Here is a 14,626-nt window from a genome sequence, read left to right as displayed (position 1 = left end):
CAGGGAATACTACACTGATTAAACTGCTGATCTTCTGTGGTTAGTGTCCTGGCAGGGTATTGTGTAGATAAAGGATAGAACGTTTGAAAAGGAGAAAGAAAGACTGGAATCACATATCAGCAAACCAGGAATTGTCAGGTACTGCCAAAACTCTGGAAATGCATAAAATGTTTGCTTAGAATATCAGAGGTACACCATTCCCTGAACAATTTGATTTTGACCTGATAACACCTAGATATGTCAGATTATTTTTTGATATTTTAAGACAAGTGATGTATAATTGTTAGTATCTATAGTCCATAGCTAAATATCATCCTACTAATGAAGAAAGATCCAGAGATCCAGAAATTTCAAAGTACACACACACACACACACACACACACACACACACACACACACCCCATAGGACTGAAATTCAAAGACATCAGAGCAGAGGAGGACTGATGGCTTCTTCCTTGTTTTGAAAGGTTGCAGCTTGCATGGTACCTTCTACTATAGTAAAAGTAAGTCCTCAGGGAAGGGATACTCAGCTTAAGTTCAGTGGCTTCTGAAATCGATGTCTGAAGTTCATGGTGCCATTACCAGTAGAGTTTTTACCTTACACCTCTGGGGACAACCAAGGGCAGTAGAAGTAGCCCATGCATTTTAGGGGTCTCTTGGACAAACCTTGGATAACAAGTCAAAAAGATGTGGGTCTTCGTGCCAGGCATTGGAGTTTGTGATGGATAGTCAGTCTTTCTTTGGCTCTTGAATAGAATATTGTCAGCTCAGAGTGAAATTTTCCATCCAAGTTTTCTATGCACGTATGTACACAGACTCACATGAATTACAGGTTGTCTGTCTTAAGACTCAAAGAACACTGAAGGAGGGAGCAGAAAGACTGTAAGAGCCATGCATCAGGGAATGTGCTGTCAGATTCTGTATCCTCACAATGTCAGACTAAGCTTACAAGATCTCACCAACATGGCTTTCTAAACATGAGCTGACACAACGACAAAAGCAGGCATGCCAAAGGAAAGCCCACCAGACTTCACTATTCCACAAAGAACTACATACAACTAAGGGAGGCTGTGTAGGAGAAGCTGTCTTCCCTTAGAAGAACACAATTGCTTATCCAATATCAGATGGATGGACAGCACTGAACATACAAGTATAACAGTATTAAGACTGAGTAGGTTATATTTATAAATATACCTACATATACATACACACAAACACACACATAGACACAAATGCACACACATGTATACATACATATATACTGTCATGTATAACAACAGTCAATGAAAAAACAAGCCATGAATTTGAACATGTGCAAAGGGGTGTTTGGCAGGGTCTAGGGAGAACAAGGACAGAAGAAATGATTATGATGTTAAAAAGTGTCAAATCAAATTTTATCAACAGCAAATAGAGTTAAATTTATACTATCCAATGGTTATATTTTATATTGTTTTTACAGTATTTATGTGCTTATTATAGGATATGAGTATGAAATTTTACAATAAAATTTCAAAACAATGTACAGACAGATTAATATATTAAGTGTAGTATCTTAGAGTTGCATCCATAATCAGGCCAAGCTTTCAAAATTCATGCAACTTGATATTGATTTCCTGTTTGTAAATTGTTTCTTAAAATTAAAAAAATTGTTTGATAATTTCAAGCATGTATATGATGTTTTTACAACACCTACAATTATTTCCTATCCCTTTGTTTTTCTCCTGTTCCTCTATCAATTTTCCTTCCAACTTTATATGTTCTTTTTAAGAAAAAAAAATTGAGTTCACTTACTGTTACCCATCTCTGACTGGGTATAGAGAGGAACATGTGGTAGATCCTAGAGAGGCTCTCAGAGATCATATTTCTGAAGAAAACTGTATATACTCCTGTAGCCATGATTGCTAATAAAAACAGCTCCCTTTTAGACAGAAAGGGCCTCCCTATGTTCAAGATAAGGTACCAGATTTGGGTAACTTGGCTAAGTTTTAAATATAATTTCAATTCAATAAGACTGGTATTTATTTGCTTATATGGAAATATATACTGTGTACCTGAGAAATATAGTTGTATTTTATTGAAATTGAAATTTCTAAATTAACCAACATATCTTCTAGAAAGCATGACATCATCCATGTTTCCAGTATATTTTAATATGTCTTATAATAATTGTGTTAGTAGTTGTATTTGTATTGGCACATTTTAGTGTTTGGCTGAATAGAGATAAAGGACAATCTAAAAGTTAATAAAATCTTGTAAAAATCATTTGCAAATCTGAACTTGTTGCCATAACAAATTTAATAACAAGTACTAATGAAAAGTATGGGTAGACATTTTTCTTGGATATTTAAAGCCCAAAGCCTAAATATTTATTTGTAAACTGAAGTAGCAATAGTTATGCCAATAAAACACATACTTTGTGTCTTTTAACAGTTTTCCTATAAGTAGAAAATTATTCAATATATGTAAGCATTCCAATCTTCTATGTTGATTTATTTAACACATAAGTCATATACATATACCTTTATTCATTCAAAATACATTAAAATGGCACAATAAGTAAGTAAAAATTGATTAAAGCCTCAACATAAAATATATTTTTAAAACATAGTTTAAAACTAGGGTAATTATACTTGAAGCATTTAATGGGCCTTCCTCGTTTGACTTTACTGTAGTTTATATTTAAAAACAGAGAATACTGTGACAATACATAATACTTTTATTTTAAGAAAATCCTTTATGCAAATTTTCTGATTTAAAAGCTTAATTATTCAATTGAAACTTCCTATAAATCGAGACACAACATATTCAGTCATTTCACTTAATGTATAATTTCAATCTTTAGAACATGATGCATTGTTCTTTGAAGAATTTCATTAAAGCAAAATCCATTGAGCAAGGAAGATTTGAATACATTGTTCCACAATAAATTAATTTATTTCAACAGCTTAGTTCTTTTATCATATTTATATGCTTGCCTTTCCAGAGTATTCTATAGGATAGAGAATAATGGAGACAGTAAAGAATAGCTTAGAGGAGAACCTTGTAATTATTACTGAAACAAAATAGATAATGAGTTTTATTTAGACGTACTAAGAAAGAAGTAGTTCAATGTCTTTGGGAAAACTATGTAAACTGGGTTTATAATTTCATTTTCTTGATACCTTTTAACCTCTAAGCTGGGCCTGAGGTAGAACAGAAAGAGGATTATTTAATACTTTGACGCTGCTTTATAGTCCTACATCAAGTCCACCAATCAATAAAACACAATCCTTTGCAACGTTCCATCTTTATAAAGCTCACCACAATAATAAATGAAAACTTAAGAGGAGTACTATTTCACTGTAAAAAGGTCAAACTAATACAGTAATGGTTTAAGAATAACTGCAAAGAGAAGGCTGCATACATTGACGCAGAACAAAACTTATTGTTCTTTATGGTAATGCAACAGCAAAGGTGGAATTCTAAATTACTACACTGATCTTGTCACATCCACGATGGAATGTTTGCAAAATTACCCTCTCCTAGCTAGCTGCTCTCCCTCAGGAAGCAAGGTGATGGCCCATGAGGAGGCGTCAATAATCACAACTATTAATACAGATGATCAGTTCCCTTAGCTTTCATCAATTTTACTTTCTTTTTAATTCCCTTCACACACCCCCTTATAAAACTCTTCATCTTTATTCCAGTTCGAGATTATCTCATTGGAAACAACATAAGAGAAGTTAAACCAACCTTTCCAATGTTAAATAATTTATCTTTTTATAATATCTGAATTTACAGGATGACATATGTGGCCTTTGCTTTTTCTTAGTATATAATCTAAATCCCACACTTCTGACTTGGGTAGAGCTGACAGATTGTTTCATTCAGGGGTTATTTACTGAATATTTAACTCCTGCCAGGCAAGATATAAAGTCCTGCATGTTTTAAACATTTTCTTTTCAATTTGGATTGTATCTCACACACTGTAGACTTAGCAAGGTGTGTCATCATTTTGACTGGTAAATTCAAATATCCATGATCTGAAAGCTGTGTGAACAATTGAAATTGTAGCATTCATATTTTGTTTTTGGAAAAGTGCTAAAATGACTTCTGGGTTTTTTTTTTTTTTAGGATGGATGGATGGATGGATGGATGGATGGATGGATGGATGGATGGATGGATGGATGGATGGATGGGGCAGAGTTCCCCAAGCCAAACTATTCAACCAACAACTTTACTTCTTTTCTCTAGCCTTTTTATACCTCCTTAGACAAAAAGTTCTTTAGATAATTACATCATAGATAAAATGTTACATAGAATGGGAGTTACAGAAGGATGTTGATATTCAAACAATTGAAGTTCAAACCAATATTTTATTCTAATGTTCTCATTATAAGTTCAATGCAACAGTTTTTAAATGGCCTCCCCTACCTTATAGTACACACCTGTGGCTTTATCCTTAAACCTGAATGCTTTCCCTATAACAGAAATTTGTCACAAGCCTATTTCTCCTTTTGTGTAATTATGAAAGTTCAATGTATTTCTTGTTATGCAACCTTTACTTATTATTATGAGGAGTAGGCACATTCGAGTCTTTTTTTAATTTTTCTATTGGTTATTTTATTTATTTATACTTAAAATGTTATCTCCTTCCTGATTTCCCCTCCAAAAACCCCCTATCCAACCAACCTCCCCTTCTTCGATGAGGGTGCTCCCCAGCCACCCACCAACTCCTAGCTTCCCATACACTGGGCATCAAGTCTTCACAGGACCAAGGGTTTCCCCTCCCATTTATGACAGATAAGGAGTCACAATGAATGATGTCAACTTATTTATATTAGTTAAAATCCAATGAGCTAGTATCTGAAACCCCTATTAATTTTGCCAGTATTACTCAATTTAAACCAGCAAGAGCAAGGAATATAAATTTAATTTTATTTCTCTTTTATTGTTGAACTTCTTCATTCTAAAGACCCATTTCTCCCATGTCTACAAGGTAATATTTTGTTGTGTAAGAGGACAGAGTTAGCATAAAGTAAATAGATATAGGTAACATAAATTTAATCAAAGCAAGAAAACACAATCTAGACTTGGGTGTTATAATTAATCTTAGTGAAAAATAAAATTCATCTTTGTTTGGTCAGTTGGTTTTGTTTGTTTGTTTGTTTGTTTGTTGTTGTTGTTTCAAGACAGTTCCTACTATATTGCCCAGGCTTTAATTGAACTCACATTCCTCTTGCCTCAACTTCCCTAAGGCAGGAAATATAAATGTGACCTATCAGATTAGAACTAGCATTAAAATTAAAAAGCAGAACTCCTTTCATTCCAGTCAAAAGATAAAGGAAAGGAAGCAAAGAAGAAACAGGTCAGCTCAGAGTTCGTTCTGCTGCTGTTTGCTGGTTTTTCCACACAGCAAGTCTTGGAGCCAAGTATCCACCTGTCCAGGTCCAGTCTATGTTCCTTCTATATCATTCTGACTACAACCTTTTATTTGCAGTTACATTCATGAGTCTAAATGATATTTATGATCTTTTCTTCCTTGAGTCTAGAAGATTTAGAGCTGGAGTGTCCAATCAAGTTTGTTTGGCCACAAGCATGCTTCATGGATAGTGTTGTGCCTTCAACAGCAGAGTATAGCATCTGCCTTTCACGATACCAGCCTCTACTAATAATCACCCTCAATATTCATCCATTCAGGAGACTTATAAAATGATGAATTATTCCTTATTCACTTATTGGATAGAATAACTGTATGATCATGAGGTTTGTTCTGTCATTTATTAATTCTCGCATGCCATTCATACCAGAATGTAGAAAATTACTTGCTCTCTTTCTATTTATTTCTGTTTGATTTAAATCTTAACTAGACTCCAAAAAGGCCAAATTTTGTAATATTTTAGGTGAAAGTAGTTGAAAGAGGAAAAGACAATAAGAGAAAAAGGAATCTCATAAGAGACTTGTGACTGTATCTGGTTAACCTCGTCAGGATCACCTGGGAAAGTGGTGATCAGAGGATATGTTCAAAGAAAACCAAACCACTCAAGCAATGGGCAATGCTTGAATTGCAAATGCTGTAAATGATAATTTCTTTATTGTGATTCTGGGTTAAAGTAGTGCCACTGTGACCTCCATTCACAGAAGAGAAAGCCAGCCACACAGATATGAAATAATCTGTCATGTGCCTAGGAGTTGGAACAGCAAAAACACAAAGGCCAGAAATCCTACTCCAGACTCCATTTTAAAACCACCAAATCTGTCTATTTCAGCAGGAGCTTGTTCTTAACATCCTATGATATCATGATGTGTGTATGAAATAAAATGTGATTATAACAGTGATTCATTCAGAAGGCTTAGAGTTATGGGTTCAAAGAACCCAAAGAGAATCAATTAGCAAAGCATTTCAACCCATTAACAAACTTGCTAATGACAAAAGGAATTGAACTCTCAATTTAGACTGCTTAATTTGCTTAGTGATTTAAGATAATAAAGGAAAACATTCTAAAATTTAGAAATCATACAAAACAGAAACTCTTATGTGAAAGTTTTGGGCTTCAGCCTTTAAACCTATCTATAGATTCTGAATCAAGAATGTAAGATTTAATTTTTAAACAGTGGATAAACACAAATTTCTAAAATAAATAGAGATTTAAAAAAACTGACTGAAGAGAATATGTGACAACATTCTCAGAAACATACTCAACTCTCCACCCACACAAATACCGAAACAAACACACACAAAATCGTAGAACTTATAGCTGCTACATTTGTAGACTATTGGACAAATTGTGATTTATAACAAGTCCAGAGTCTTTTCTTTAATCAGATTACTTCTGGATTGCTGTATACAGGCAGAGATCACTCATGAAAGATATAAAGAGTTAGCCAAAATGTTTGATTAAGTAAAAATCTTAAGATATTAGAACACTAGGTCTGGAACCAAAGATACCATGGTAATTTTAAATCTTTGAGACTGAACCGAAATGAATCTGTGGACATCATTCTTCTTAATAATTATTTCTAAATTAATTGTTGTTGAGATACATGTTTGAACCTCCTTAATAGATTAATTTGAATAATATATTTATCATTTGTTTAGCTGAGACTAGGCACTATTCAAAGTGTAGGCATGTAGGTGAGAAATACTTAACCACAGGGGAAATTGAACTACATGCTATATGGATTGCTGAACCTTGGTTATAAACTTGAAGGGTTGTAGAATCACCATGGAAACCAATCCCTGAAAAATGTGTCAGGGGGTGTTTATATCTGGTTAATTGAAGTGGCAACCCCATTCTAAATAGAGGTAGCACCATTGCCTGATTGGATGCTGGTAAGAATAAACAAACCAGCTCACAGTAGCCTTCATCTCGGTTTTGTTGTTGTTGGTGGTGGTGGTGTTGTGGTGGTGGTGGTGGTGGTGGTGGTGTGTGTGTGTGTGTGTGTGTGTGTGTGTGTGTGTGTGTGTGTGTGTGTGTGTGTGTGTTTATAGGTAGACAATATGACAAGTTGCCTTCAACTTTACTGCAATGATGTCTCTATACAGGAGACAGCATCTGCAAACTATGAGGCAAAATAAACCCTTCCTTCCTTTCATAGAATCAGGTATTTGTCACAATTGAAACCTAACTAAAACAACATAAAAAAATCTCAATTTATTGTCACTTTATGTTCTATGACAGGTACATTGACTTCATGGAGAGTTTACATTATATTACCTCCATATATGGTTTACAATAATTTATCACTAAAAATATATAGGTCTTAAGGATTTAAAGTAAAATTATCATTGTCTAAACAGTATTTGCCCATTTCTTCCTGAAATTTATCTGACTAAACTCCTTGAATTTTCCAAACTAGCAACAGTCTGGCAAATTTTCTCATTGAGTTTCACTGAAGCCTGCACCTATAAAAAAAAAGCTATAATAGTATTTGTCTAGCTATTTTTCTCTTGGCATTTAATTTTAACAAATATGAAATCTTGATAATTGTGTTCTCTTCTGTCTCTACATGGTTTGAGTTTCTTTAGAGCTTCTACAATTATCCACGGGAATGTAAGATTCATAAGAATTTAATGTATCATTCATGTAATGTAGAGACCAACTATTTGTTTTCTGTTGTCAGATAGTACTATGTGAATGTATGTGCACTTGTGTGGTGTGTGCACCTGTCTGTGCATGTGTGTGTCTGTGTGTGTATGTATGAGTGTGTATATCTGTGTGCACTTGTGTCGTGTGTGTGTGTGCTTGTGCATGTGCGTTTGCGTGCGTGTGTGCGTGTGTTTATTGAGTATATGTTGTGCTGGGTTAGAAAGTTTTGTGGTATTAAGCAAACAGTCTACCAATTGCAACTGAAATACACCATTCTCAACCATTAACATTTGTTACTCAATTAACTAGTGTTACTCAACATTGTCTTTATACATGAAAGTAGCCATAGACTTTATACGAATTAATATATTATATATTTAAATATACTATATATACTAATGTCACATATATATTCAAAACAATATACCTCTTGGAAATATTATATTATGTCTGCCACAAAAGATCCTTATTTATAGAAGTTAAATTTTCAACTTTATATAATTTTCTTCCATATGACAATAATATTCTATTATTTTTAACCACATATAAATTAAAAAACATTTCCATTCAAAGACCTTATTATCAATACCAATAGACAGATTTTTTCCCCCTGAGGCAAAAACTCAAATGTTCATACCCTAGTCCATTTTGTGTGCAGTAGTATGTCTTTGAAAAAAAAAAGTATTGGAGGATTTTATTTAACAAATTAATTAAGAAAGAGAATATTTTATAATATATTAGTCCAAGACATATAGTATTTTTTTTAATTTTATACCATATATTTTTGGTTCCATTATCTCTTAGTTTCTACTTGATCTTAATTCTGGTCATCACTTAGAAAACATGAACAATTTATTCAGCATGTAGACAACTGTAGACAACGCTTCACATTTCTGTTTTCAGAAGCTGTTATCATCCGCTATGGGGCTAAATCTTTGGTATTTAACATTCTACTTTCAAATGGCCTTTACATTTAGACTCTTGTCAAGCAAATCAACTCACAGGCACTATTTTAATTACCCACTGGGGCCCATTTTGTTCAATGTGACACCGTAGTCAGCCATTTTCTTTGGGAAAAATAAAACTTCCTTTAATCTACATTTAATTAGCATAGACAAAGTAAGTTTACCAAACAAGATCTGTGCTATTGAGTGTCCTAATATCAAACTGAAACGCTGTGGTTATTAACTTGAAGCAGGGTCCCATCACTTAGCATGTCAAGGTTTTAAATGCAAAGCAAGTGCTGTCTGTTAAGGGCAGATGGGTTTCTTAGCACTTGTACCAGGCAGTTGGTCTTCCCTTTGAGAATGCAGTGGGAACTATCTGATCTCTGTAATTAATCTCAACCAGAGCAATGTTTCCCGTGTCCTTGTTACTATCAGGATTTATACCATGATTCAGAACTTCCTTGACTCCATCTGTTATAAAACTTCTAAAAATTGTCCCAAGAGATCACAAAGTGGGATATCACCATGACTTAGTAGGTGTTGGCATTTGTGTGAAGACATTAAAATCCCTTTCTTATTCCCCTTTTGGATATCTCCTTCCTGCTTAGATCCCCTTCCGCTGCATTCTGAAACTCAGTCTAAGAAATCAGATCAATATTTCAGAATTTCTAACAATATATTTATGGGGTGAAATCTAAAGATACCTCGAGAAGAAAATTAACTTTTCCCTCCTACTTACCTCAACTTAAACACCGTGGAGTTTTAGAAAGCTGCTTCCAGACTGTAGTATTTTAATTAACATGTGTTACAGCACAGACAAGTTTTGAAAATTGAGTGCGAATAGAAAGGGTAGCAAGTCAAGTCTCTTGATATTCCTCTGTGCATTTGGACTCCGAATATTTAAAGGATAACCTCCTAGTTTACAATTAAAATTTTAGTGTACAAAAGTCATTTTATTCATGTAAATCTACCCAGATGAAAAGTTATGGGATTCTCAGTCTTGAAAGTTATATAAGCATATATTAAGGCTTATAACACCATAGAAGGAAGGACAAACAGACATCTGTGCGTGCAGAAGCTCAGATGAATTGAAGTTTATAACATCCTTCCTTCCCTGTGTTATTTCTAGAAAGCAAGAACTTACAATAGATCAAGTTGTGTGACTCTTTAACCATTCGTAGAAATTTGTATTCTCACCAGTTCCTCTTCTTTAGAGCTTAGAAAATTACTTATGGGGATGAAAACAAATGGCGTGAAGAACGGTAACTGAAGTTGACCATCCCACAGCAACATTATGACGAGACAGTTACCTTAATGACAGATGTCTCCACCCTTGATGGGGGACTCTGAACTTGTGCCGCAGCCGCCATATTTGCAATGGTGCTAAGGTGGTTCATCTGACTCATTGCCATGGTGACAGACGCTGGAGGTAGGCTGACAGGAATTAGAGGGTGGGGCATCATCATAAAAGGAAGTTCCAGTCCTGAAAAAAGAAAAAAGAATACAGAGAAATCATCACTACAGTATCGAGGTTAAGATCACCAACGACACGTCATTAAGAGTTAAAATACGGAAAAATATTCTAACTGTGACAGTCAGAACAAACAGCTTGTTTATTCGTATATAGTAATATTCACTCATAACTGGGAAATTAAGCCTACAGCTGACTAGCTTGGTGCCATAATTCATCATATCAATTTTTATGTGTTTAATACAAACATTCTGGTCATGGCTTCATTATACCTCCTGGCAACGTACCAACTAATAGACATGTTATAGTTTTGGTGAACTGACTGTGTGAATGCAGTATATCTTTTTTTTTTTTTTATTATCACTCTGCTAGTCATTAAAGAAAAGAATTCTTAAAACTACCACTTTTAGTGCTAAAAGTTGCCATCGTACCATTTGGCGGAAGGTGGCTGGGCTGCAGATGGTGGAGAGGATGGCTAACTGGAAGGCTATACGCTGCAGGAATGCGGGCATGTGCAACAGGAGCCTGGGATCCCTGGGATGGGGGAGAGTGCAGTGTTTCCTTATCCCAAGAACCACCACTGCTGCCTGTGGGGAATGAATATAAATTATTTGGATATAATTTTAATCCAAATCCATCCAAACACTAATTTGAAATGAGATCTAAAAAGGCTTAACACTGGGGAATTAGCAAATGAGCTCGGAGAAAAGTGACCTGAAATAAGACAGATTCCCCTGAATTGTGCTTTCTCTCATTCTGTTTTGTGAACAGGACATCGAATTTCAGAAAGGTTATATTTTGAACTGCTCAACCTACTTGTAATGTCTAATCCTTTTTGAACTAGCCAACTGAATATTAAATCATCTTTACTGTATAACTAAATAATTCCTCCTTTGTACCAAAGCAGAATGAAGGTTCTATGCTTTAATCCTTCCCATACATAGTAACCTGGTCAACATTGAGAGTTAAAATGCATGGCTTATTTCAACCACAAGAACAGAAATAGTTTGAATTCATGAGAATATAACTTAATTAGGCATTGAAAATAGAACATAAAACATCACTTTAGGAAACATGATAATGTCAAAGCAAAATACCAGACGTGTGTTAATGATTAGAGCACTTGCTTGCAAACAAAAAGAAATGTAAAGTTGGGATAATAACGGTACCAGAGTCAATTAACTGACTGTTGGAGGACAGACACTTCAATATTCAGGATAACGTCAGAGTAATCTAGGTTTTGAGATAATTTATAAGGATTCCATAGAAAGAATTTATAAATTGTGTCTTCAAATTAGTGTAGCAATGTTAATGCATTTCTATAGAAGATTTTAATAGGAAATTATAGATTTAACTTTTAGTTACCTCATGAAATCATTTTAAAATAGATAATACTCTCATAAACATGGAAACAGCAAAGTTGGTAAAATTCCCATTTAATGCTTTAGCTCCACTAAAAGCCATGTTGTAAAATCGCTATGACATAGTATTCAGAGAAGACTACTTAGTTACTGCCAGGATATTTTTCCCTTTACTTCATGAAGACAGTTGAGGTTCAATATAAATTCAAACTCATTAGCTCAATACTGTCTGGATCTCAGAGTAAATTGTTCAGAAGTGGGTAATGAAAACTCAATTCAACTTCTTCAGCAATCAAACAAAGCAATTTTATTAAACAATGAAAAGAATCAATTAAATGGATATCTTTATTATCTTTATTATTTTACAAGAAACTATGACAGCTTTTAGTTTAAAAACGTTTATAGCTTTATACAGAAATGACTCACATAAAAGATATTTCATCAACCCTCTCCCACACTTGGATACAGAAGTTCATTTTCGTATTCAATAATTTTATATACCTTACCCCTCTACGTCTGACTTTTTGACACATATTCCAGTCAGATGTGAAATAACTGTACAAATGTGAATTTCTCAAATGCATGCTGTCAAGAAACTACTGGGATAAAACTCTTCAAATAACCTCATTTTGCTTCATTTTATCAGACTATGTGCAAACACATTACATATTTAACACATAATAAACACATTTTGAGATAGTAAGTTTAAAGGAAAGACAGTAACTTGAATTCTGACTAAATAGGTGTACAAAAGATAACACTTACTTTGCCCTCTCTGTGGCACCACGGTTTCTTAATAGGGGAGCTGCTTGCCTGGCACGTGAGCATTTTCCTAAGGAAGTTTCTAATGCTACATTAAATTTCTCTCTGTGTAGAAGGCTATTAGCCATCTCTACCAATCATCATGTGTTAAACTCATGATGTTAGCTCATTTAGATAATAAATAGAGCGAACAATTAAGAAATAAGTCTGATGAAAAATATACAATATATAACCAAGTCAGCTGTAAGTGATTTTTGCATTATTTATAGTGTACTCCTTCTCCATTAGTGTGAACAAATGAGAAATGAAAAAAGGCTACTTCAGAAATAGACATGCCTACAATTAGTAGAGTTATCATTTCAAGTGTTTTCATTTTATATGATATCTCTTACTCAATAAGCGAGTAGGTACATATATATAATATGTATGTATGTATGTATGTATTATTATTATTATTATTATTATTATTATTATTATTCCTCACCCTCCAAACATTTTCTGCTTCCCACCTCTTAGGTTGATAATCTCTCATTTTGTTTTATTTATATATATATATATAGAGAGAGAGAGAGAGAGAGAGAGAAAGAGACTATGTTGATATCTATATAATGTTTATATAATATATACAGGCAATATATATTTAAACATACAGGTACTAATGTCACATTTAACTTTTTATTTTTAAATCTATGGTTTCCTTTTCCTTTGAATTCTTATGGTTTAAAATTCCAGTTCTTTTCTGAAATAACATGTTGAGTGTTGAAAGTTCACATTACTGTTTTTTCAGTGTATTTGTAGGAACAAGACCTTAAAATAGATTTTATAATGTAGTCCTTCAATCTCATTAAAAAGAAAGATGATCAACTCAAGATTTTGAAACACAATTCATAGGCAAGAGAAAAAATAGAAAGTTTTAGAAAATAGTATAGCTAGTTTCTCTTTAATAAACATGCGAAATTGAGAGTAAATAAAAGGCACCATTTTAACTTTAGTATAAATAATTAAATTTATCTTTTACTTCATTCCTCTCTTATATACCCAATAAGGAATTAATTTCAATACAATTTACTACATTATTTTTAAATAAATTTTTGAAGAATATATACAAAATAAATTCAAATTATGGTGATCTATAGATATTTCATTATATTGTCATGCATTAACAATGGTAAAATTCTATTTGAATATTCTTCTTTATACCTGGGTGACATGTAATGAGTTGCTCTGATTTCCCATAGACTGACCCTGATAAAGGAGACAAATCTCTCGGGGACTAACCGTCACACCGCTGCTTAGTGAGTGACAATGATAGACTGTGACAGGAACCTGACATTGTCAAGAGTCGTTTACAATGAAAATCATGTCAAGAGTGGGTGCTTACTCCATACTGTTAGACAGCACTTAGGAGGATGTCAACTCTATCCAACGATGAAAACATGAGCTCTAAGCAAAAGCAAACAGTAGTCACAGGTTCCACAGACATTCAGCTGTTATTTCAGATATGGGGAAAATAGATACAAGATTTTTCAGTGGATTCTTTTCAATCAAATTGAAAATGATGCATACGCTCTATGTACATTATACGTACATTTAGAAAGAGTCCTTAGGTAAATTACATAGCAAAGCCCTCTCTTCTCTGCCTCTCTCTCTCTCTCTCTCTCTCTCTCTCTCTCTCTCTCTCTCTCTCTTCTTCTATGTCTCTCTATACTTCTACCAGCTAAGTTCATTTGATTTAACACATAAATGCTGAAATCATCTAGAGTTTTGTTTTTTGCACAATCAAATTGCTCTGGATATAATGACAATGAGCAATTTCCCATCCTTATTATTTACTTTATGCATTAAAAAGATAACTATATAACATATATTTATACAATGTAATATTTGAGGCATGAGCCTTTAAAGACATGGCCTAAGCTGAGTCATATTTCGCCATTCCTTTGAGGCTAGGGATCAAACTTGGTACCTTGTATTTATTACCTGTCATAATATAGCACTGAGCTCCTTCCCAGGTAA

General features: G+C 33.8%; 1 protein-coding gene across 1 annotated transcript in view; it reads right to left on the bottom strand.

Moving 5' to 3' along the window:
* Nucleotides 1–14,626, bottom strand: part of Dach1 (dachshund family transcription factor 1) — a 365,099-nt gene that overhangs the window by 76,228 nt on the left and 274,245 nt on the right. The window contains exons 7-8 of the mRNA XM_032918184.1: nt 10,919–11,074; nt 10,327–10,499 (exon numbers count right to left, since the gene is read on the bottom strand). Of these exons, the coding sequence (XP_032774075.1) occupies nt 10,327–10,499; nt 10,919–11,074 (329 nt within the window). The remainder of the gene's footprint in view (nt 1–10,326; nt 10,500–10,918; nt 11,075–14,626) is intronic.

The sequence above is a fragment of the Rattus rattus genome, chromosome 12 (genome assembly GCF_011064425.1).
Source record: "Rattus rattus isolate New Zealand chromosome 12, Rrattus_CSIRO_v1, whole genome shotgun sequence".
Taxonomy (NCBI): Eukaryota; Metazoa; Chordata; class Mammalia; order Rodentia; family Muridae; genus Rattus; species Rattus rattus.
Note: the sequence above shows the minus strand (reverse complement) of the source record. Positions and strands in the feature narration are given on the sequence as shown.